The sequence below is a fragment of the Lontra canadensis genome, unplaced genomic scaffold (assembly GCF_010015895.1).
Source record: "Lontra canadensis isolate GAN:19392208 unplaced genomic scaffold, GSC_riverotter_1.0 scaffold130, whole genome shotgun sequence".
Taxonomy (NCBI): Eukaryota; Metazoa; Chordata; class Mammalia; order Carnivora; family Mustelidae; genus Lontra; species Lontra canadensis.
In genome coordinates this window covers 703,315-729,444 of record NW_022631124.1, presented here as the reverse complement: position 1 = coordinate 729,444, position 26,130 = coordinate 703,315, and the positions used below count along the sequence as shown (strand labels likewise).

The 26,130-nt window shown below is 48.1% G+C and overlaps 1 protein-coding gene across 2 annotated transcripts in view; it reads right to left on the bottom strand.

Moving 5' to 3' along the window:
* Nucleotides 1-26,130, bottom strand: part of NCK2 (NCK adaptor protein 2) — a 148,881-nt gene that overhangs the window by 9,223 nt on the left and 113,528 nt on the right. For both annotated transcript variants that reach the window (XM_032842447.1, XM_032842446.1), the window contains exon 4: nucleotides 9,972-10,693. In XM_032842447.1, coding sequence (XP_032698338.1) covers nucleotides 9,972-10,693 — 722 coding nt within the window. The remainder of the gene's footprint in view (nucleotides 1-9,971; nucleotides 10,694-26,130) is intronic.

Sequence of the window (26,130 nt, the reverse complement as noted above, 5' to 3'; positions counted from 1 at the left end):
GTCCACTTTCAAGTTAGTGTGTGCATGTGTGTTTATCCTTCCCTGCCTCCCAAAACATATTTCCTAGAGTTAAATGTAACTATTTCAGAAGCTGGACCTTCAGAATATTGTCCTTGTCACTCTTTGTCTTTTTGCCACGTCATGCCGAGTGTAAATGGTCAACAATAAATGATATTCAGCAATTCATCTTACCATATAACACAATGCTGTTCAAAAGGGCTGGAATCAATTTCTGATGCCATAATCCAGTGGTTCCCAAATCCGAACACAGCATCACTGGGAGAGCCTATCCACACAGAAGGCACGTGGCTCCATCCCAGAGACTCCAATTTGGCAGGTCTGGGGTGAGGTCTGATTATCTGCATTTCTGGCAAGTTCCCTGGTGACACTAATGCTTGTGCAGCAACCACACTTGGGAGAATGACTGCTGCCAAGCTAAGGAAAATTTTACACGTGTCTTCTCCTGTTTGTTTGCCGACCTACGCATGCTTGATTCTGTCATATTTCCCATGACTGTAATCTAGTGGGAACTTTCAAAAAGGTGAAACAGAACACAGTAAGGAGGGGGCGAGCAGGCCAGTTTGTATGCAATTCCACTTGTAATGACTACCTGCGGACCTCATTCATAATGAACTGCTTTCAGTGTCATAAACTTCATGGGGCTATATATTTTGTTATTCTCCCTGGCTCTTGCCATCCTACGGAGGTAATGGGGAGGAGCTGCTTAGTACTAGTGCCATGAGAAACATCCCCAAAGAAGCAAACAGTGAAGGTGAGATTAAGAGGTTATGTGCTGATGCAAATCAAAACCACAGCGAGCTGTCACTTCACACCCATTGGGATAGTTATCATGAAACACAAAAACCAAAAAAACAAAGTAACAACTGCTAGCATGAATGTGGAGAAACCCTATGCACCACCCGTGGGAACGTGCTATGTGCCGCTGCTGTGACTGACAGAGGGCAGGTCCTCAAAAAATTAACCAGTGAACTACCATTTCATCCAGCCACTCCACTTCAGGGCATACATCTAAAAACAATGAAGTCTGGGATTCAAAAAGGTATTTGCACATCCATGTTCACAGCAGCATTACGCACAACAGCCAAAAGGTGGAAACCCCAACCAACTGTCCATCAACAGATGAATGGATAAGCAAAATGTGGTCTGGGCATACGACAGAACCCCATTCAACCTTAAAAAAGGAAGGACATCCTCTCACCAGCTACAACACAGATGAACCCCGAGAACATGACATTACATGAAATAAACCAGGCACAAAAGGGCAAATCCTATATGATTCCACCCCAATATGGAGCTTAGAGTGGTTGGATTCATGGAGACAGAAAGCAGAAAGTCACCAGGGGCTGGGAGAAGAGGGAGACGGGTGGTACTTAATGGGGATACAATCCCAAGCAGGGAAGCTGAAAAAGGTTTGGACATGGATGGTAACGATGACTGCACAATAATGCGGATATCCATGATGCAACTGAACTTGAAGATGGTTAAAACTGTAACTTCTGTATTATGTACACTTTGCCACTATAAAAAGTACCAACCAAACAAACAACAAAAAAACTTCTCTTAAAGTATCTGTGGGGTCTAAAAAGCTTTGTGAAATTCTGGTGGAAATAAGAGGCATGTGACAAAGGGAGCCAAGGCATCGGGATGGGCAAGGACATGTGCTCCTCCCGCCATGGACGCTAACCTGCAGCAGTCTGGCAGAGCAGTCACCGGCCGTAGGAGCACTGGGGGCGGGCTGGGGAAGTGGCGGGGTCCAGTGCATCGCCTCCTAATGAGGGCACAGCAGTGGTATGCAACATTTTCCTCAAATCACCTGACACACCTGGTGACCCTAGTTAGCCAGTTTTCTGAGAGGGGTGTGGGATATGGGAGGGGGGGGACACATGTGGCAGTTGGAGACAGGGCTCAGACTCACCTCCTGATCCAAAAATGCGTGCTTTCCTTTGGCTTGGGGTCAGGCAACAATCATCCCTAAACTTTACTTTTTCCTATGAATCACTTTTTGCTTGATTTTCTGAAAATGCTACCATGATACTGCCTTGCTTTGGCTGGGACACCCGCTGGTCCGTCTCAGAATATCTGCATGTTGGTAGTATTAGTGAGATACCCTAGAAACCATGTGCGCTGGGCACGTACCTGCCTTGCACACATCTCAAGACCAACGTATACACTCCATACAGAATTCCTTCTATAGGAAGGAATTCCTTCCTTGCAAAGGAAGAGTTTTCTCAGGACACCTGGTGAAGACCCCTGGCAGGCAGGCCAGGGTCCTCAGTTTAAGAAGAGAAGACATGTGGACTGCAGGTTGCGTTTACCATGTGTCAACAAGAGCTGGATTTCAATGTTTCTCTGTCTGTCCTGGTTCCTACAATCTTGAAAGCTGGAGATGGTACAGGTGGTCTTCCTTCACCAGCAGAGAAAACACATCTGCGGCAAGAAGTACAGCTTTGGGCTGGCCAGTGGGCACCGGCCTAGGCCAGCAGCCTCACGTGCCCCTCGCTCTGTGTCTATGCACGTGTGTGTGTGTTGTGAGAAAACAAAACAAAACCGCCCAGTTCACAGAGGTCCTAATACTTTCTATGGTTTTCTCTCACTGCTAATTCAGTGGCATGATCGTCAAGTTACTGGGGAGGTCAGCCTAACTTCCACCTCCTATAGAAACCACATGGAAGCCTCGGTCCAGAAGACAAATATATTTAGCTATTTCTATAGCCACAGCTAAAAAACTGATTAAAACAAAACAAAACAAAACAGGGGCGCCTGGGTAGCTCAGTGGGCTAAAGCCTCTGCCTTCGGCTCAGGTCGTGATTCCAGGGTCCTGGGATCGAGCCCCGCATTGGGCTCTCTGCTCAGCAGGGAGCCTGCATCCCCTGCTCCCCTCTCTGCCTACTTGTGATCTCTGTCAATTAATAAAATGTCTTTTTAAAAAATTATTAAAAAATAAAAATAAAAATAAAACCAAAACCAAAACCAAAACCAACCCAGAGGCTTACACTGGTACTGCATGTGTTTGCCACATAAGCGCTTCTAACAGATTAAGGGCTAAGAACTTCCTTGACCCAGTTTTTAAAAATTTCCATTACATTGTGAAATGTTTTTGGAGAAAACCATTTCTTACACATACTGGTGATTTTCTATGACAGCAATAGAAATATTTAGATAAATGGTAGTTCATGGTCTAGGAGATTTTTATGAAAATCTTTCTGAATACTGTTACGGATAAATTGTTGACTTGGACCTATTTTTTTTGTTTTACTTTGAAAGACTTGTTCTTCAATTGGCAGTGGTTACTAGATGACCATTTCTCTCTTCATTATGTCTGCAGGCCTCAACAGAGGGTGTCTGGACCACCCTCGTGGCAGCAAAAAAATACGCCAGAGGCCACAGTTCGGATTCCAGCAATGCATTTAAGCACAACCCCGGGAGAACACAGGCACGGACAGAGAACTTCGGAATCTCTAGCACTCGGCACTGGTTGGCTGCTGATTCCCATATTGAATCTATTACGCACCTTCTGGATAATTAATTCGTTGGTTAACGCAGAGTGTTTCTTAGAATCCCACCAAAGCAGTGGGATTCAATGGCCAACAGTGTGACACAGTACAAACTCTCTGTGCTGACCTGGCCTTCAAAGGGGCCAGCACAGCCATGTTCAGGGGCAAAGTCACCCGAGTGTAAGACTGCCCTGTCACCCAGGAGCACGTGGGGAGCACATGGCCCAGGCCTGCAGGTCAGGAAAGACTGCAGGAGCAAAGGTGGCTGGAATGAGACCTGAAGAACATGTATACATTCCACTGGTGAGGGGCACAGGGGAGGCAAACTGCATTCTAGATTTTTCTAGGCCTGTATAAAGGTCTGGAGGTAGAGACAGCCCAGTCCAAGAACCCAACAGCAGGAACACAAGTGCAAGGAGGGAAACTTGCACACTAGGACCTGGAAAGACACCAGGCATGAACAGAAGAGGCCACTCAGCAACTCTCAGCTCACAAGGGGGAGAGGCTCTGCGCAGCCTCACTGCCCTAGTCCACTGGCCTGACAGGGCCCCCTTGGCGAACCTATGCCTGTTTCCTTTACGCATCACCAGTTAGCTGAGTTTGGGGTGACAGCCTACTCTTCCTTTTCAACATTAATCTCCCTCCAAAACCAAATCAATGGATTCAGTACTATTACTTTTATTTGCAACAAAGCAGAAATCAGACTCCATTTAAAGCCCTTCATCATAAATAATGGTTTTCTAAGATTCTCAGGTGCTTTGTGTTCCTGAAGGGCCAAGTTATTTTTTGCCTGCTGGTTACATGCAATTCTATCGGTAGTCTGCGAAGACACAGGCAGAGCACTCAGAGAACCAGTCCATCCCCCTCCTCCCAGGAAGAACCCCCTCCTCCGGGGATGAACGGGGAGCCAGGCCTTGAACGGAGGCCAAGGGCTCAGTATAGAAGCCCTCGCTGGGTTCTGAAAAAAATCACGAGGGATACCCTGGGCACACTTGTGATTGATCATATTTCAAGAACTACCTTTATATAAGACTCTAGTCGTTTTCACAGATGCGTGAGTTTGTCGATTTGTCTGAAGGTAAATACGGAAGGGCCAGCTGGAGCTGAAGAGACTCAGGGCCATCTGAGAGGCGGGTCAGCGAGACCGGTGATGAGGAGTGAACTCTTAGAAAAGTAGCCATCCTAAGTGATGCTTCGGGTCCTTGCAGTTTTAAAAATGCGATATATTTCAAGTGAGACATACTACAAAAAAAATACAGGCTTAAAGCTTCCATTCAGTACTGGGCAAAGAGCCTGATGATTAAAAAATAACTTACTGTTTTCTCAATGGAAAGATGCATGTAGGCACTGCTCTTCCTTAACATTAACCCACACCTGAGAAGGCATCTAGAGATCATGGCCCCAGACCGTGGATTTAGAAAGCTCGTGAGCATCACTGTTGGAAGGAACTCACTCCGTGGGTCCCCCCTCTCTGAGCTGCTAGGAGGCAGGGTTCACTCTGCTCTGATGACTGCCCTCTTTCCCACTCTGAGACACAGAGCAAAGGCCATCCTAAATAGCTGAAAAAAACTGACAAAAAGCACTTTAGAAGCTGAATTCCACTCAACAGAAAGCCAACAGTTCTACCTAAGGGAAACTTTAGAAGAGATAAATGTTCACATTTGAGCATGTTTATAGTTCTTGCAAATGTAGAATTAAGCAAATGTAGTATTTCAACAGCAAATGTAAGTATGTTTGAAACCATTCGGGGGTTACAATAATCATTCTCAAAGTGTGGTCCTCAGTTCAGTAGCATCAGCATCAGCGTCGCTGAGGAATGTGCTAAGAAATGCAAATTCTCGGGCTCCAGATCTGCCAGGAGTCATGGTACGGGAGTCATAGTCAGGAACGTTAGGGGTGGGACCCCCTGGTCTCTCTCTTACCAGGCCCTCAGAGGGATGTTGGCCTGTGGGACAGTGTAAGCATCAGTGATCTAGAGAGGCAAAGGGATGACATCACCCAAAAATAGAGTTTTGGCAAAAAAAAATTATGATTTCTAGAAGAAATAAAATTTGAATACTATAGCAAGGAACTATACTAATTCTGTCCTTCTCTAATTATCTCCCTGGCCAGATAATCTTAATGGATGGATGGAGATATATATCTATATATACACCTATATATAGATATATATAATTTTTTTTTTTTTCAAAAAGAACAAGGAATGGAACACATGACTGCTCATGTGGTCAACGCACACATTACGTGATCTTTAGCAAAAGGTAGTTTTTCTCCATCAGAAACAAACACAGTGGATGACCAGCAATTAAAGTTTCCAAATCCTACTGTGAAACATACCATACACATGTGGAAGAAGGAGCTCTCGCCGGGATTTCTAAAGTCCGGCGGAGGAGATGGGCTCCCTAAACCACGGGCGGGTGCTGCACGGCTCGTCTCCTTGGCAGACCGCATCACAGGCGTAAGCTGTCTCTTTCCAAATAATGGCTTCAAGGACGGAGGATGGAGCTCCTGTAAAGCTAAGTTACTGACAACTTCCAGAGCCTCCCAAAATGCCCGCTGCTGGTTTTTCCTAACTGTGAGCACGGCTTTCCAACCCTATCCGCAGAGTACAAATACATGCGGGGAAATGCATCAGGGTGTCTGGTGAGCACAGAGGACAGGCAGGAACTTGGAATTCTCTAGACTTCATGAGCTGTGGATTCGCAGGTGCACGCAGGAAATCAGAACATGGAGGGTAAGAAACGGTGCTGTTTTCACCTTGAGCTGCTGAGAGAAATGATAATTATGGGGCTGGGAGCAAGGGAGAGAAGACGGTAGAAACAGAGGGTAGGTATTGAGATTTGGGACAGGAAAGGGCACCCAAACAGGATCCTTTGGTTGGTCTGTTCATTCCTTGATAAAACATGCCTGACAGATAGCTCTGAAAACACCCAGGATATCACTCACACCGGCAAGCCCAGGATGTGGTAAGGTTTGTATTTATTTTTCCAAAACAGGCGCTCCTCCTCCCTTAAATGCACGCATGTCCTAGGCAACTCTACCGGTAGTCTGCAAAGACGCAGTGTTAGGTGTATTTTTATTTTTCAAAACAGGGAAATACTGAGTATTTTTAAATGCACGATAACGTCAAGCAAGCGCCTCAATTATTTATAGCAGAATCCCTCAGATCTTAAGGAGGCCTATCTGGAAGAAGAGCTCGGAGAAGCCGCTGAGCTCCTGCAGAAGCCAGGTGTCCTGTGGTGACCTCAATCAGAGGAAAGTCCCAGGCCCAAAGATGGCGAGAGAGAAGGGAAATGAAATGAAGATGTCCCTGCATCCCATCAGAAGCCTTTCCGACCCCGGCAGGACACGATGTTCTGTTAGATTACAGCTGCTATGTCAAGGGCTCACATCGGTCTGGTGGTGGCTCTGAAAGCCAGGCTCTCATCTCAGAAGTGCCAAAGTGAATAGCAAAGGAGACAAAGGATAAGAGAGCATTGGCCAAGAGGCAGAGGCAGAGAGGAGATGGTGGAAAATGAATAAGGAATGGATCTGTCCATCTGTCCATCCATAAAGTTCCTCAACAGCCTCAGAGGTCCCAGGTGGGAGTAGGAAAAGCAGACCTAGGTCTGCTGTTGGGAGAAATGCAGCAGCACGCCTTGGAGACCCCCAGAACATCCCTTTGGCACAAGGCAGGCATCCCAACAGGGAAAATGCCACGCGTGAAGGCAAAAGCCACTAGGACCAGCAGCCCTGCACACCGTCACAGCCCTGCACATTGGGTCATGTGGCCCTCCTCAGCCCAAGCCAGTGCTAGAGAGGGTGCAGGGCTGATGGGGGGGTCCTCTCCTGCCTCCATTCCCCTGGAATCACACTATTAGTGTGCCATAGCTTGCTTTTCTAAGTTAAGACAAAATGCAAAAAATCAGGAGAGTGTCCTATAAAAATGGTTAAAATACAGTGTCAATAATTAACATTTCAATTATTTAGAAAGTCAGCATATTCTCTCATAATCTGAGACAAACAAGACACGGGAGCTTATCCAAGTGCTAAGACGGAACCCAGGTGAAGAAAACTCAGGCGTACCTCAGAAATACTCTATAGACCATCGCAAAGAAGCCAATGTCACAAGAAAGCAAATCAGATGAATTCTTTGGTTTCCCAGTGTGTATGAAAGTTACGTTTACACTATCCTGTAGTCCATTAAGTGTGCGATAGCATTACGTTTAAAAAATAATGCACACGTCTCAACTAAAAATACTTCATGGCTAATAAACACTAGCCATCACCTGAACTTTCAGGGAGTCAAAAATCCCTGATCACAGATCACCATAACAAATATAAACATGAGGAAAAAGTATCAAATACTGTGAGAATTATCAAGATGGGACAAGGACACGAGGTGAGCAAATGCTAGTGGAAAATGGTGCCAATCAGACTTGCTCACCACAGGGCTGCCGCAAACCTCCAGTTTGTGAAAAACACGCACGTGCGAAGTGCAATGAGAAGGGGGAGGCCTGTGTCCCCCCATCACGAGGATCTGGTCTCTGAGTTCAGACAGTGACACCCGCCGAATATGTGTTTCCTATGGAAATGTAGTAGGAAGTCTGCCCCGAGGCCAGCAGTTGGGAGGGCGCTTTTCTCATCTACCCCGTCCCCGAGCCCTAGATAGGAAGAACAGTAAATGAGGCTAAGGTCTCCGCACCGCAGGGTTGCTTTGACCCCTCTCCATTCTTAAAAGTGTCTTCAAACTCAAAAATTATTATTTTTTTTTTTTAGTTTTTTTTTTTTTAAAGTAATCTCTACAACCAACGTGGGGCTTGAACATACAACCCCAAGGCAAGACTCACACGCTCCACCAACTGGACCAGTCAGGTGCCCCTCGAATTCCAAATCTCTATATCAAGCTTATACTTTCTGACTCAGGATTATACTTATCCCTTAGGCACTCTGGACCAACCACCTTCTACCATAATTGGTTTTACAGTGATTCCTCTAAGTTTCTGCTCAAGAGTTAAACGTGCAACATACTTCATCCTCCTAAGCCTCCGGCATGATCTGAAGGCAGCTCTGCGCAGAGCTTACGTCACGTGAGAACGATTCAATCTGATGGCCTGCCAGCAACGATAAGCTCTGGTGGCTGGATAAGAAAATCACAGAGTTCAGATTTCAGAGGGAGTTAATATCCAGGCCTGGGGTGCTTGCCTCAGCACATCTAAGGTGGCTGCCAACGCTGCGACCTGCTGACATGGTGAGGGGTCCAGTCGCCACCACCATGATGCTCCTCCTGCCTCGAAGAACACATCGCAGGTGCCTCTTTCTCAGAGAAGGAAAAACATTTCCATGGCCTCGAGTTCCTCGCAGATCCTTCTACAAGAGTCTTAAATATGCACTGACTGATGGCGCTATCAGCCTTCCCAGAGGACCCCAATTACAGTACAGTTTACATATTTCCTAGTCTTGTAGTTTGCATTTTAAAAATTAAACTGAAACCTGCCAGAACCGACACAACATAATTGCAATGCACTCTATCTACAGCACTCTTGTTTCGGGGGAATCTTATTATATGGAAGGTGCATCTGCAAAGGGATCAACAAAACCAGTTGGGTTGAGTATTTCCACAATGTTTACACATGAAAAGGTTACCTTGCGTGACACTTGCCCTGTTCTTCCAGACAGGCTCAGCCACGTACCCAAAACACAAACCCCAGATCTGTCGACCGACCGCTGGAAGAGGATCTGCTATGAGGCAAGCGGCCTCCTACCTCTGATTCAGTTCACACACGCAAACTCTGCTCTCTTAAGCCCTGTCTTCTTCTTTTCAATTCCGTTCATAAGTGCTTTTTAAAAGCTTTTCGGAGATGAACTCCACGATGCTGCCTGCAGCAGAGATGACCGTAGGACTGTATGGTTTCAAAAGGAAAACCAACCAACACACAGAGGCTGTGTCAGAACCCAGGTGCCCCGCCCGCTGAGAGCAGCAGACACGCCTCGGACCCAGAGAGGAAACAAAGTCAACCACCAGGGCTTCGGTCGGCAGGGAGTGGGCTCGTGAACAGAATGGGAAGCCTAGAGAGAAAAACGATGTCTGAGTCTGTAGAACATTAAAGGGGTAATTTCTGTAGAGCAGCCAAACCACCTTCAGGAGCTATAAAACCACCTTCCTTACCATCCCATCTGCAAGAGTACATCTACAGGACAATGACAACCACTGTCCCCAGCTGGGTTCCCATCCCCACGGCAGACGTACGTCTATTACAGAGCAGCAACCTTACATGGGTTTACAGGTAAATCGTATTTCCCAAGCTTAACTGGAGCCCCAGATATGGGGGGCTCTAGGCTACCAGGAGCTGTAGACATGCTCTGGCTATGGGCCGTGTGTGGACAGAGAAGGGAGGTGACCGGTGCAGGGCACGATGTACCCATGGAGGTGAGTATACCGCGGCCGCCAGGCCTCTGCCACCCCGGGGCACTTACCGAAGACTCGCTGTCCCTAATGAGGAAGTCGCCCTCGACGCCCCGCTCGTTGAGGGCGCACTCGGCCTGGTGCCGTGTCACGTTCCCGTAGTACCACTCTCGGCCCGCGAAGCGCCCGCTGCACGCGGGGCCCGCGTAGCTTATCTGCGGCGCGTGCGAGGGGTGCAGGGCGGGCCCGTCGCTTAGGACCACTACGTAGTTTTTGGGGACCAGGCCGACCTGCCCCCGGGCGTTTTTGCACTTCCACCACTCAGGGTCGTTCTCGGGCTTCTCAATCACCTCCATGGTCTCCCCCTTCTCAAAATTGAGCTCCTCCTCGGTGACCGAGCTGAAGGGGTACAGCGTCTGCACCACATGCAGGACCCGGGCGCCCTGGCCGTTGCTCATGGAGGCGCCTTTGCGCAGGCTCAGGAAGCTGGGGGACTCAGCGGCCGCTTCGTCCGTCTCCTCTAGGACATAGTTGGAGGGGAACCAGCCGATCTGCCCATTGTAGCTGCCTCGCCACCAGCCGTCGCTGCACTTCTCCATGACGGTGACGCGCGACCCCTTCACCAGGGACAGCTCGTCCTCCCGTTCCGCCACGTAGGCGAACTTGACAAAGGCAGGGATGTTGAGGTCATAGATGCGGTCGGCGCCGCCCCCATTGGCAGGGTACTCGGCATCCGTGCTGGGCGTCGGGGACGCGTCCCGCGCGCTCGTCTTCCTCTTGGTCTTGCCGAGGCCTGCGGAGACACAGCAAGGGCTCAGTGGGCACACACGGGGCATCCCTGGTGTTCAGATACGCCTTCCCCAGCCCTCTGACACACCGGGGGCAGGAGGGAGACAAAGCCACCACGGGCACACCCTACAGCCATAGCCAGCAAAGGGAGGTGCAGCTGAAGTGCACCTTTGCAAAAGCTGGGGATTTCTACACCTCCCCTCTCTCTCACTCACTTGGGAAAGATTGCCAGAGTACTAGCAATGCAAAAAGATTACAAAAGAGCAGAGAGCTAGCTTCCTTTGGAAGGATGCTACTTTTTAGAAAATTCCTGTGACCCTCTTAGAGAAAAATAAGGTAGAGTGGCTTAGATAGGATGTCTTTGGCCTTCGTACCCACCAGGAAGTTGGATTGATGAGCTCAGATCTGCTCTAAGTCTAGGACTGGTCAGAACTGCCTGCCCAGCTCCCACCTCACCAACCCAACGCCTGTGCCACTTCGGGGACACTCTGGGCCCTCCCAGAGCTGTCTGGCAGTAGACTGGCCCCACTGGGTACAAACCAATACCCTCCTCCTTCTCCTTCTCTCGTCTTCCTGCAATTCTGTCCTTTCAAAACAAGAGACTCATTTCCCACATGTTGTGATTAGCCAATTAGGAAAAAATTGTTCATCTGTTAAGCCTAAGGCAGAATTTCTCATGTGGTGATTCAAAACCCACTAGTGGATCATAAAACCAATTTAATGGGTTGTGACCGTCTTGTTTGTGTGTGTTGTTTGGGTTTTCTTTAAGGGAATAAGAAAATCTCAAAGCGCATCGAGCAGAGTCTGAAGCTTCAGATATGTAAGGGAGTGAGTACTGAGTTGCACTGGGAAACTTACTTCCTCCTGTGCAAGGGAAAAACAGTGTGAAAAGTTCTAAGGTAAAAGTGTTTCAGCCCAGGTAGAACAGAGAGAATTCCGGAACCTTCTTGAGAAGTGAGCCTAGGGGAGAAAGGTACATTGGTGTTCAGAGCCATGGAGGCCACTAGCCTCACAGGGCAGGCAGGCTCCCCAGCTTTACCTGATAGCTGCCCGCCCACCAGCTCCACAACACCTCCTAACTTGTCAATGTGGGGATTTTGATGGTATGGAAACTGGCCATTTGCAGATAACCACCCCCACAAATGACACCAAAGCACTTTTATGGGTAGAGCTTGTACCTCTCATTTTCTTCCATTAAATGGAGTAAAGACAGAATGATCCTAAGGATTATCTTTGCTTCTACTCCCTTGTTGAGCAGGCAGGAGTTCAAGAGGAACAGAACATTGCCTTATGACCATTGTCTACTGTGGGGTGTTGAGCACCGCCTCCTAGACCAGCACCCCCACACCTCCAGGCTCAGGCTCAGCTTCCCCACACTTAATGCCAGCAGTGGGGTCTGGCCATTGTAAGGCCCTTGGACAGCACGCACGAGGTGACAGCCCAGCGACATGAAGGGATCATTCACAAGGCTTTCAGGCAGACATACCAATTCTTTAGTGAATGGCTTCAGCAGACTTTTCTTCTTCTTTTTTTTTTTTTTAAATATACAACATTTTATTTAAGCATGTAGGAAATACGAACATAAACCAGGGTATGAAACCAAGTTATGATTTTAGACTTCCACTTACAAGTTAACTCACTTTACATGAAAACATGAACCTCTAAATCTTCAAATGAATCTTTCATGTGATTTCAAACCTATGTGGGATTCACTAGCTCCAAAATCTAGAAGGCAGACCACTCAGAAAGTACACTTCTGTCCAGAACGCTCAGGCACCAGGGTATTCTAAGCCTTATCAAGGAGTCAGCATGCTAAGGCAGCAATGACCAGACAGAGGAAAATTTCTACTGGTAACGAGACTTTAAGAAATAATATTTACAAATAACTTTTTAAAAAAAGATTTATTTTGAGAGAGAGTGTGTGTGTGAGGGGAGGGACAGATGGAGAGAATCTTCAAGCAGACTCCCTGCTGAGCACATAACCCAGTGCGGGGCTCGATCTCATGACCCTGAGATCATGACCTGAGCCGAAACCGAGATGCTTAATCAGATGCTTATTCGGCTGAGCCACCTAGGTGCTCCTACAAATAACTTTCCCTTTTTTTTTTTTTTTTAAGATTTTATTTATTTATTTGACAGAGAGATGGCAAGTAGGCAGAGAGGCAGGCAGAGAAAGGGGCGGGGAGCAGGCCCCCCACTGAGCAGAGAGCCCGATACGGGGCTCAATCCCAGGACCCTGAGATCATGACCTGAGCCGAAGGCAGAGGCTTAATCCACTGAGCACCCAGGTGCCCCTACAGATAACTTTCTAATAGACCTTTTCAAATTTGTGAGTAATGAAAGCTACTTGAGAAAACATCTACAGAAGAGCAGAATTTAGAATATTTATTGGCACAGAAAGGTGTCAAGATCAGCAGAAAAGCCAGCATTAGACCTTAGACCTCATGATACATTGTCGAAGCCACCTTATGACCAACTTATGAGCTTGTGACTTTGCTGACTCTTCAAGCACAAAATAACTACTTTAGCCACTGAGTTTTTACCAGGCACCTTCCTAGACTTTGGGGAGACCAAGAAAAACGAGACAGGCATGTTTCTTACCTGCATGGAGCTTAAATATCAAGACTGGAACATTCCGCATAGCAAGCACACCACAGAAAGTTAGACCTGTTTTACAACTCTAATGTGATCCAGTCTTTGAGGCAACTCTCGAAGGGGAGGGGGGGCATGGAATGCAGCAAAGCAACCGAGAGCCCGGCCCACAGGAGACTCCAAGCAGGCCACTTATTAGCTGTGTGGTCTTGGGCAAGTTACTCAGTGTGTGTCTTCGTTCTCTTACCCATAAACCGTGGACAATAGTGGCACCGTATTAGTGGGCTGGGGCTGCCATGACAGGGTACCCCACAGATCATGGGGCTTAAATAGAAATCTATATTCTCACAGTTCTGGGGGCTAGTGAGACCTCCCTTGTTAGCTGGCAGGTGACACTTAGCCTTCTTGCTGTGTCTTTCCATGGGCTTCTCTTTGTTGCACGTCTGTGCCCTGATTTCCTCTTCTTACAGGACACCAGTGACATCAGACTTGGATCCACCCTAAAGATCTCGTTTTAACTCAGTGACCTCTTTAAAGGCCCTTTACCAAGTCCAGTCACACACTGACATAACTGGTGGGTCAAGATGCAACATATTAATTCTGGGGGATATAATTCAGCCCCTAACAGGTAACAAATGCAGACTGTAATACAAGGCACATGAAGGACTCTGAATAACGATTACAACTCTGAGTGAGGGCCTTGCGTTTCTTTTTTCCCAAATAGGTATTTTACTGGGAGAGGGCCAAAGTCCTCTGAACAGTCTTGGCAACATGTTACCAATGCCAGATGGCCACCAAAATAGAAAGCTCGCCTGGCGAGCTTTTGGCACCTGAGAAACATTATTGCTTGGGAGCAAGGTCACAGGCAGTTGCTGAGGCAGGAAAATTCAAGAGACAGATGTCTGGGAATAGGGAGGAAGCTGGCCTTCCCAACATCTACATGACCTGAACACTCAGATCAACAGCCCTGCAACAAAGTGAGCATCCCTCTATTTCTACAGATGGGGAAACAGGCTGAGGGGATCAGGGAACTGGCCCAACACGTGCAGCCAGCGAAGTGGTGCGGACTCGTGCACCAGTAAAAGCCTACTGAACCCGTAAGACCATGTGCTGTAAGACCCTGTACCATGACAGCTATGGGAAATGTGTCAGGACTGCAGGCTGTCAGAAGTCTATCCTCACTTTCCATATCCAGCCTCCAAACCCCATGATAAGTGCTTCCTCTAGTCCTCGGGAAAGGAAATGGCCCGTGTCTCCAGGTGGAAGCAGGGCTGAGGTTCAGGGAGTGAAGATGTGGGGTTAGAAATGTATCCCGAGTAAACATGAGGCCACCGGGCCACTGCCATGGGGCAGCTGGAAGATCTCAAAGGCTCAGAGGGAAATCTGTGAATGCAGAGCAGGCAGTGTGGTTCATGGATGTCTCACAGATGGCTACACTGCTGTGCCCGACAGCCCCAACTCAAACCACGGACCCCCAACCACATGCTGTCCAGGCCCCAAGCAATCTCTCTCTCTAATTTAAAGGCAAATCTGTTAGGGATTTGGAGGCAGGGTGGGAATTCCGTAGTCCCCCACCCCCCACTTTCTCTGTGGCTATTTTTCCCACACATCTTCTGCTCTGTTTCTTCTTTCACTGAAGTAATACCACCTACTTCTCCCAGTTCTAGCAAAAGCACCTTGAACCCATCAATGTGTGTTTTTGATTTTCTAACAAAGATGATGTGATTTTTTTTCTTTCTCTTAGAATGTTATGTATTTTCCCAGCGGGCAAGGCAAACCCTCATACTCTTTTGCAATGTCTCAAGCAATCTTTACCTACAGTAAGTAAACAGTAACTAACCCCACGAGGCAGACCCGAAGTCCTCATTAACCAGTGTTTCTACTCATGCCCTCTCTGTGTGGTATTTTGGAAGAACACACTTTCCCACGGGGACTGCTCCTTTGGCCCAATCATGAATCCCTGGGATAGCCAGGCTGCAGACAGGAAGAAGGACCCAGGAGCAGTACCCAGCTGCCCTACCTGGCCATACCCCTCCCCCTCCCTCACCCCTTTGGATATGGGACCTGGATATAGGTGGGATACCAGGCAGTTCAGGACTGAAGACAGGGGACCTGAAGTGTGTGTGTTGGGGGGGGAGGGAATACTGGTGTGCTTTGGCAAGATCTGGCATGACTTCAAATGATGGGCTTTTCTTTCTGTTCTCCTGTTAACCATAAAATCCAACTGCACGGATTTTATTTCGTGCCTGAGTGTTTTGGAGGCTTTGCTGCGCTGTGTTCTGGTGAATTGTATTATGGGTGAGGATATCTAGAATGGGACCGTCAGATAACGGTGATGGCTGGCATGCTGTATTGGGTGATGTCAAGTAACATTTTTTTGCCAAGTAATGGCTTTCTCTACGGCTTGTTCAATAATGTATACACTGCAACACCTTTGCACGGAGAAAAGAACAAAGGAGGAATGGAAATCATTGTGGGGGAAAAAAAAGACGTTTCATGTGGCACGTACTCAGGAGGGACTGGGATTTTTAACTTCCTTATTAGAGATAAGGCTCTCAGAACAACTGGGGTCCACTCCCCCCAGTCTCCTCCCCCCCAAACCCCCGGCAGCTCCAATGTCCTCCTTGCTCCACCAGGGGTCCTGGGCAGGAGGGTGCTGGACAACAGGCTCCATATGTGGAGATGGGTAAAAGTCTTGGAGAACCTGAACGCTGGCCCAGGACTCCAGGCTGGACAGAAGTTAGCAGTCAGGCTGGAGAGAAGGGTGTGGACCCATGAGCACGGGGCTGCCTGGGATGGACGGGGATCACAGCCGAGGAAGGATGTGAACAAGCTCCTCAACAGATGCCCCCTCCGTAGCTGTCACGTTAAAGATCCGCCACAGTTTGTTCCATGAGTTTTATCTGCATCTAGTAACAGTAATAAAAATATGATTTGAAGGGGCAAACAGGTGAGTTGGTTCCAAACACAAACCACTTTTCAGCTTTCGTGATGATTTTCTTACACCAAGCTCTGGGTCTCTAATCCTGAGTTACATTTTCATTGACAATCATGAGAACATTTTAACTTTTCTTGAATAAAATTACATACATTAAAGGTGGAGTTCTCATAAAAGCTTGAATATGTCATACATTATTAATGTTGCTGATTTTCAAGTGAAAATCGCTTAAATGCTCCTTTGAAGATAGATGTTATAACAGACGACTTCAAAATATGCTCTAAGTGTCACCTGCCAGCTGGAGCTCTGGAGAGTCAACAAAACGTCAAACAAATAGGATAGTTCAGAAGTATATTCAAGTCAATTCATTTAAACATTGTGCATCCAAGTTTTAGGAGTTCTATGGTGAGGACATTTTACTTTCATTATTTATCGGATCTGCAGCGTAACCAGATTTAACTAGAAAGCCTCCTTGTACCTAAAATACAATAAGGTGGCATTTACAATTTGGGGGCATTTCCCCCATTAGGGTTACAGCCTAGACAAGAGTCGACTGAAAGTTACAAAGAGCTTTTATTATTAAATGCTAAGGAGATATGCCAAGGTTTGATTAGGGTACAACGTGTCCAAAGTAACTTTTTATATAAAGTCGGAATATATTTAATGTTTGGCTTCTAATAGCTTTTGGTGCTTTTATATGTGCATTTAATTTGCATCTGGTGTTTTTGGCTACATCGGAAGATTAGCTTGCACCAGTGCCGAAATTTATGATCAAAATATTTGCTATATAAAGGGGAAAAAAACCTCTCAAATTTACTAAACTTCCGATGTTTCGAGGAGTGACCCATTAAAATCAATGCAGTGGTCCTCTGTTGCTGTTTTCAACTGTTGAGTATCCTTTATCCCTTCCCTTATTCCACAAGACTCCTCTTCTTGTGGCTTTAGCAAGGGCCATCTGTACCCCACCGGGCCATCTGTGGGGGACCCATGACCCTGATCTGCCACAGTTACGGGTGAGCACCAGCCCTAGCCACCTGGAGTTGCCCACGTTTATAGATGTCTGAAAAATGAATGGCTGAGCAGAGATGAGGCCCAGAATGAGAGAAAGAGCCCCTGGGTCCTACCATACTTCCCAATGATGTGAGCCACTGGATTCCCTTTTGAAATTTTCCTCTTCTTTTTGTTCTTTTTTTTCCACCCTGTCTACTTTTGATTGGACTTTGTCACTTTAATAAAGAGTGCAGAAAAAATACAACCGCCCATCCCCTGCGCTTACTCCTCCCAACCCACCTCCTTCAGTATGCCAAACTGTTGATTCCCACTTAGTGAAGTGCTGTATTTGGGTGAGAATGTAAAAAAGAATACAGTCGTAGTTTGAGAGCACCCAGGTTTGGGTATGAGAGTGAGGGCAGGATGGTGGGGGTGCTGACCGCCGTTCGCACCATGTCACGGTTAACGGCTGGGCTGGTGTGCCTGCTTCTGAGGCCCAGAGTATCCCGGGTTGAAAATACTTACTGCAAAGAGTCATCATGTGTGACATGGGGGTGGCCATAGGACATCAGGCTTAACCAAACTACACCATCGAACCTCAATCTGATGGGGCCTTCTGTATTTGACTTAGGATGGTCCCAAGTGAATCGCTGTGGCCGGTATCTTAGGAATGGCTCGTCAGAGAAACCCCAAAGACAGCTCAAGAGAGGGGGGAGGCTGTTCAGCCCAGCTTACTTCAGACGAGGCCAAATCTAAGTCAAAGGAGACTCAAACATAAATTCCTCATTCAGCTGATTCAGTGAGCATCTGTTCCTTTTGTCACACAGGTCACACGGAGGCTCAAACATGTCGCCAACTGCTGACCACGGATGAGTTCCGGAGAGGAGAGGCAGCATGGGGGCAGAGGAGACAGGCTGCACAGGGCTGTGAGCCAGACGTGAAGGAGGCCGGGGGGCCACGCTATGGAGGCCCAGTGGGAGAGTGGGACGAGACCAGAGGGCTGGGCCGTGCTGGGGCAAAGATGTGTACGGTGGAGGCTGGCAGAACTGCGTCGGGCCAACCAAAAAGCTTGTCAACTTAAATCTCAGAATTCTGAGTGTCCCACTGGCAGAAAAAAATTCCACCTTCCCTTGAGACTCACCATTAGGAACCAGATAGACTGAAAGAAGTGGAAACAATAAGTTTCTAACCACTTGTGAGCCAAAGGACTAAATGCATCCTTGGCACTTTTGTATCTCTTTGGGCAACCGTTTCATCTGCAAAAAAATCCCAGCCTTATCGTCATTGCTGTTGGGTGCCACAGTTCCCATCCACGTGCCTTATAAGGTTTGACAACAACAGGGGAGCATCCATCCTTCTGACAGCCAGGCTGGGCTAGAAACAAAGGAGCTAGAGTAGAAAGCTGGCCAGGGAGCTTTCTTCCTCTAGGGTTTGAATCTAGCTTTCAAAAATGACAACGAAGGTTCTTTCCAAAAGCTTAGTCAGTCTGCATCTCCACGGCCAGACTGCAGACAGTATGACCTTGGGAAACACCATGGGCTCGTGGGCAGGACTCAGGGTCAGCGAGGAACTAGCTTCCTGTGGGCCTTTCCCCCACAGTAAGGCGACAGCTGATCCCAAACCCCTGGTCAGCACTAAGATCTGCAAACACTAAAGGTCATGTCACCCCCACACGCCCCGTCATACTCACCCACCTCGATTTCAGTGCCCACCTGCCCGTGCTGTATTTATCTCCTTGAGAAAGATGGTGTTTCATCCCATTGTGACCTCAGGACCTGACATCCAGTAAGTGTTTGCTTAATTAATAAGCTCTGCTTCCTATCTCACCACCAGGATTCTGTAGGCACTGATCGGTCCGTCCGGACTGATCTCTCCAATGACACACACCTATGTTGCCAGCAGTGTTAACACATTACTGAGAAGCAGACTGTTATCACAACTAGCAAACCTCCCAACCCAAGAAGGGGTAGGGACATGGGTAGATGGAAGGGGATGGCCCTACCCGAGGCAAACCCCCACTGTCTGGGTAGGGGTTGTCAGCCGAGGGAGGGACAGAGTGACTATTGGCCACCCCTCTGCCCAGGAGGGCCCTCTTCCAATGGGCAGCCTTCCCAGGAGCTAGCTCAGAGACAGGTGCAGGAGCAGAGGGCCCACCATCACGTGGGGCTATGAGTCTGGGGCTCTGAGCTGGAATTCCCTTCTTTGGGCATCAGAAAGCCTGTTCATGTGTTAGCAGGCAGGCAAATAACACAGTCGAACATTTAAGCCTGGGGAAAAAAATCATTTATGGTACAGGATTTTTTTATCTAATGTGAAAGCCGAATGGTAACACAGATGCCAATGAAAAGAATTTTTTTATATTTTCATTATAATTTTTAATTAAAAATACATATTTAGTACCCCTCAACACCTACTCCCGACCCACAAGCACAAGCATTTCTGAATATGCAAAGGGGCGTATGAGACGTGGCGCGGCTCAGCTAGACAGGCTGCCACGTTACGGAGCGTGTTAATCCACTGGCAGAAACTCAGCACGCACGCAAGTCTACAGGGCCGTACCTGCTAAGTGAAATGAAATATGGTAAATACATGCAAATGAGCAAAGGGACGGCACACGCGTGGGGGCAGACACAGGTGGCCGATGGCTGGCAGAGGCAACAGAGCCGAACTACAGCCTGCGCTCCAAGCCTGGCTCTGCCGCCCATGAGCCGCGGACCTCAGTGATTCTCTAGCGGCTCTATCCCTCGGTTTCTTCGTCCGTAGTATGAGGACATCCGAGGCCCCTGTGGGCTGTTAGGAGGGCCCAGTAACGGGGGAGCACACAAAGCGCAGTGTCTAAGACACAGCAAGAGACCAAGTGAGAGCCGTCACTGTGTTTATTGCTGTTATTAAAACACCTAAGGTTTTCCTCTAGTTGAAGGCAAAGGCAGGGGCAAGTGGAGAAGAACACAGGTGGTGTTTTCCCAACAGGGGTGTGCACATGCCTGTTTTCTTCTCAAAATGCTCCTGGGGGGTCAGGCCCTCAACCTTACATCTGCTCTCCAGGTCATCACAAGAGGGAATGCATGATCGATGCAAAATGGGCCTTCGCGCAGGGCGACAAAGGAGCCCTGTTTTCCCAGCAGGGATGAGCAGAAAGGCTCGTGAGTTCCCCTGCTGCCCTGGACAGGGCAGACACCAGTTACTATGATGCTGGGCTGTCCTGACCCGTGCTCCAAGACAGGGCCTTTGATGTCCCTGGGCTCCTGGCCTCCAGGCCCTCCCTTATCTGCGCATGGAGCTGCCTGGCTTTGCTGTGAATGAGCCTTGCAACCTTGAGCACGTCACTCAGTTTGCCCGATTGAAAAGCTTGGACCAGGTCATTTCGAGCCTCATTCTGACATTTGAGGGTTCTACAGAGAGCCCAAGTGGAATTCAGAATTCCACTTTTTAAACTTAACTATACACATTAGGATAAAAGAAAAAAAAATACCATGGAAGAACTGCGAGGGGTTCAAAGGGCCACCAACAGCCTTTTTCTTAGCACTTAGGTTAAACATTATGGATTCAGCTGGGTTAAATTAGCAGCCTGAGAACCACAACCATTTTACTACTAATATTCATGCTCTACTTATAAACACTCCAGTGTTCCACGTCAGACCATCCACAGGACTGCTCCCTGAAAAACCAAATATACAAAATCAGGCAAGACTCCCCTGCAAACAGCCCGCTCTCGGGAAACACGATGGCTCCAGCCTTAAAAATGAAGAGCCGCCCTCCAGGTCGCTTCCCGGCTGCGAGAACCACTGGGCCAACTGGGGGTGTGCGGGGAGTCGGTGAGTTTGCAGCAGAGTGGAGGAGGCATGAAGACATGGCAGCGGGCCGCCTGCAGCCCGCCAGCTACACTCCAGCCTAGGGTGGGGGTCAGGCAGGAGCCCGGCAGAACATTCCAGAGCTGAGCGCCGGGCAGGGGCACAGCAGGAGGCGGCACCACAAGGAGGCACCCAGGTGGGCCCTGCAGGGATCCAGGGGGCTCAGCATCAGGCAGCGCGGCACATGCGAGTAAACAAATACATTCTCCGTACCCCATGCCTGCCCCCAGGGGACGGACACAAAAATGTAACAGCGAGAAGGAATGTTGGAGACATATGGAAAGGGTCTAAAAAAGAGAGGGTGCCATATGGGGAAATGCAGTTAGAAACATGGTAAGAGGATTTTACTTTAATTCCTAGGCATTTTTAGTTCACGTTTCTCTGTTCTAAAACTTGAAGCTCCCACATGAGTAACTCTTTAGTCAAGAAAGGGTGTTCTCTATGTTCTTTAGAAAACCGAAGCAGAAAGTGCTAATTTTAGCAAGCAGCGTATAAGACATCGGTTTCTGGGAAATACTTAACCTGTGTTCTCATCCTTCCTCGGACAAGGGGTAGCGGCCGGCCCAAGGGACAGAGCACATGCCTCTCGCACACCCACACATGACTACACTCCTGCTTCTCCTGGTCTCCTCAGGGTACGGACCCCTCCTCACTTCCCCTTACCTCTCCTGGCTTTTCTCTCATTAGCATTCTTTTTAACAATCTGTCTCGTCTCTAATTATCCTCCCACTAATCTGTTGTGAGTTGTTTTACATTTTTGGTTCTAAATACTTGGACGCTTGAGATATACAAAAACAAGTCCCAGTGTATTTTGGGTCGCTGGCACCGCAATTGCCATACAAGCTTCCAGATTATGTGGGCAATACATTTGGCAGGTCAATTCTATTGGGAACGAGCTCCCAAGACAGAATCCTAAAGAATTCCAAAGTATGAGATGTGTAGGTATTCACGTTCATAACAATGGTAGATTATACAACAGACCAGAAAGTAAACTCACATGCTAACTGGAACTCTGAGAACCCGCACTCCCTGTTTTGTTACTGCGAGGGAATGACAATCGGCTGGAGGAGTCCAATGTTCAAAATAGGTGATGGGGAGTGAGGCGTGCACCTGTCGTATGAGCACTGGGTGATGGAGGATAAAGTGCTGAATCACTGTATTATACACCCGAAACTAACAGAACACTGTACGCTACCTAACTGGGATTTAAAAAAAAAAGATCAAAAGAAGTTACCTTAGTCTTTCCACATGTTATGTACAAACTTTTCGTGGGAAATGGTTTGGCTTTGCACTTTCTTGAAACAAAGAACAGGTTCCTCAGAGAGTGACATAGCTCCTATTGGAATCATGTTTAAGTGATCTTCTTACTCTTGAAGAACATTCCACCCAGGAAACAAACTTCTTCTGTGACAGGCGCACCGGAAAGAATCAGCTTCTCCTCTAGCACAGTTGATAAAATATTCAAAACTCGGGGAGCCCCCTGGCCACTGACAGCCAGCAAGTGTACATCAAAACTCATGTGGTCAATCTCCCTTCCGGCATGTGCTGATACCAGCATATGTGCCTTGCGGAAAGAGCGCGGTATCTCCTGGACTAACGCCAGCACCATAGCTAGTATTAGTAACAGCAAGAAGTCACCTACGCTACGTGATTCTGATTACATATGTGTATAAATACTGAGAAAACAGACACAGATGATTACAGACCCAGCGATGAGCTCTGGGTGAGGAGATCACAGGTGATTTATTTTTTCTTATATTTTCCAGGCTTTTAAAAATAAGAATGCCGTGTTAGATGGTGGTTTTATAAAGTACCAGCATCTCAGAGATTACAAGGCTGAGGAATACCTGTTTGCAGAGACCTGGGTCGTCCAAGAAACTGTGAGTGGCCAAGACGGCTGAAATATATGTGCCCAGTACAGGTAGTTACAGGCTTGCCGCTGGAGAAACGGCTCCCAAAATAAAATAATCAATGTACAGACAAGGAGACACGTTCCCGTGACATTCGGCCTCTAATTCATTGTAATGAACGGCTCTTGCTCACCTCCACAGAAGCAACGGGACAGAATTACTAAGTGACTCCCTTGGGTCAGGGAGAAAACGATGCTCACCGAAGGAGCTGGTCCCCTAGCAGAGCAAGAGTGGCAGGAAACCACAAGGGCTGTGTGGGCAGGGACCCGGGGAGGGATGGATTTCATTGGCAGGCATCGTGTGTGTGTCCCCAACCCTGCCCGATCTGAACCCCCAATTCTAGCAGCTGATCAACAATTGAGGCTGAAGTCGGGCAGACGTGATGTGAATTCCAACCCTGTCCCTTACTGCGTGTTCCTGGGCACATCCCTAACTTCCCGGTGTCCGTGTTTTCACACGGGGAACCAGGGTGTCAGCATGCCCCTCTTCGAGTTACTGTGAAGATGAAAACAAGAATGCATGCGGGCTCCAAGCATGCTACAGGGCACAACGAGGCACTCAGAGAGAGGGTTACTACCCTCCGATCACTGGCAGCGTGCACATGAAATCCGCTTTGGGGTCCTGGTCTGAATTTTTCAGCGGCATTCGCTTTTGGTTTGACTGCGGGGTGCGGGGGGACCCCTTCCTGCAGGGAATGTCAGGAGCATGGGGAATGAGGGCTCAGGGAGCCCTAAGGCTCTTCTGCCAGGGCATGGCTGTGGTGACCACACTCCCAAGGGGACTGGAGGCCTGGGACCAGTCCTCAAGACAACAGAAACACTGGCAGCCTATCTGAGGTCCCTAACATGCTACCGAAGAAATGCCAGGTCTCCACTGCGGGCCCTGGATACAAATATTATATAGAAGTCCAAAACTAAAATTCCCTTAAAAATAGCAAGTATGTTATCACAAGCATCTGAATTTTGCCTGAAGCATCCCACTGCATGTTTCCACAGGTGTCCTGCTGTCACTCAAACTCAAACAGGTCTTGTCCTCATGGCCCCGTTTCTCTTCCTACTTCTCGAATTCTCTGCTGGACATTCATTCAGGCTTAGAACCCTGGAGTCGTCTGTGCTAGTACTTCTCCTAGCTGCTTCACACCCACTCAACTTGAGCCTGGGGTTTTCCTGTGAAGTCCCCTCTGCTGCTGAGCTCAGGACTTAGGACATCATCCCAGGGTGGCCCTGAGGCCTCATTCCCAGCCTCCTGCAGACAGACGGGCCCCCGTCCAGACCCTTTCTGAGGACCAGGACCACGCTGCCTCCCGTACGCCCTGATGGACATCTCTGTCCACCACATGGCAACTCTTGGGGGTTCCCTTTCTAAATGGTACCAGGCCTGGTGTTCAGGGCCGGCTGTGTGGGGTACCCAGATCCCTGAGGACACCCCTATGCTCTTCCTCACCCCAGTCCACCTAGCTCCCTGAATGTCCTCCAACACAATTTGGCTTCCAGCCTCCAAATCTTGGCTTTTGTTCTCCCTTCTTCATCTGAAGCCCCTTCTGCTCTCCCAAGGGTCCACTCAGCCTGGGTATCCTTCACTGAATGACTTTAATTGTCAAGGATTGCAGGAGACAGTCACTTATCCCATTTTACAGATGATCCTAACCACTATGCATATGGCTCCATGAAGGGTAGGGCAGAGGCCCACACCGCAGTTCCCAATGACAAAGGATGACACAGCCCCACAGCTTGACTGAGGGCTGCTTATTCGTGCTGGTGTCATTTTCCCAGTTCACACAAACTTCAGAAAGCCAGGGAATGAACCTTATCCTTTCTTCATATCCCACCAGATGAAATGACATCTGGCCAGGCTCCCATTTCTGATCCACACATACCCTATGACACCACGCTGATCCCCACATAATGTTTGCATCTCTATTTCAAAGGCTTTGGTTGTTGTTTTCAAAGGTCGCTCAGCAGGAGATAAAGCAGCTCCAAAGGGATTTCCCAGGGACAGGGCAAGGGAGGGACAGTATAGACTCAGGCCCAGCTCCCACAACCATGGGCTGGGGCACTCGTTACTCACCACTCATTTTTAACTGACCAGCTGCCCTGGCTCAAGGCCACTGAGCACATTTATAAGCATGGCAAAGATCCACAATCCTGTGGTCTCGAAACGAGAATTCCCTCATAGTCCACACAGTCACAGAGGTGGTGAGCCCAGGAGATCACTTCTGACCATCACTCTCCCCATCACTACGTCAACAAAAAAAAGCACACAATGAACTGACTCAAAACGGTCCGGGCTCATCCAGCCAGCAGCACGGATTCCCTCATTTGTGAGCTAGTGGCAAGGAGAGAATTCTGGATAATTACAGAAAAGTTCTGAATTAAGTACTGTGGGCAACCATTCTGATGAGCGTCGGTTGGACACATCTACACCCGGTATTATTTTTATGTTTTAAGTCCAATGGCAACAGGTGCTCAGTGATAACGCGATCTCTGAAAGGCTGGTGCCAAATTTAGGGTAAGTAGATGTCTAGACAAATCGGAGGGGGGTGTGGGGGGAGCTCAAGTTTTATCTCCTCTGCTACAAGCCAACTTTCGAGCCTTGGGGGTGGTCCCTAAAACACTCACATCTATCTGTCCATTCATTTTAACGTAAAGTTACAATAATGGTGCAGAGATATCATCTTCCCTGAGCCATCTGAGAGCCCCTCCTATCTACACGATGTTCCAACAAACCTAAATGCTCAGTGTATATTTCTACAAATAAGGACATTCTCCTGCACAACCACAATATAACCACCAAATGAGGAAGTTAACGTCAATACAATATTATTGCCCAATTCTGATCCCATTCAAGTTTTGCTAGTAAGTTTTTCGCCTCTAAAATAAAGGACTGGATATCAATAAAATCCCCTCTAATATTCTAACTGCCTGTCTCGGCAATGGAATTCTATCACAATGCCCACTCACTAAACCCGGGTATCCAACTTGGATTTGGATTCAAACTTGAGTTGAAATCCCATCTCTGCCTCACACCAGGACCAGCAGTAGTATGTTCCTGAGGAAGTCACTTCACCACCCAAAGTCAATCCCAGTCAATCTAAGAGCCTTGTGAATTTCACCCATGGGAACTACCCCCTCCCTGTCTAAAAGCATGAGCTCAAAAGGGT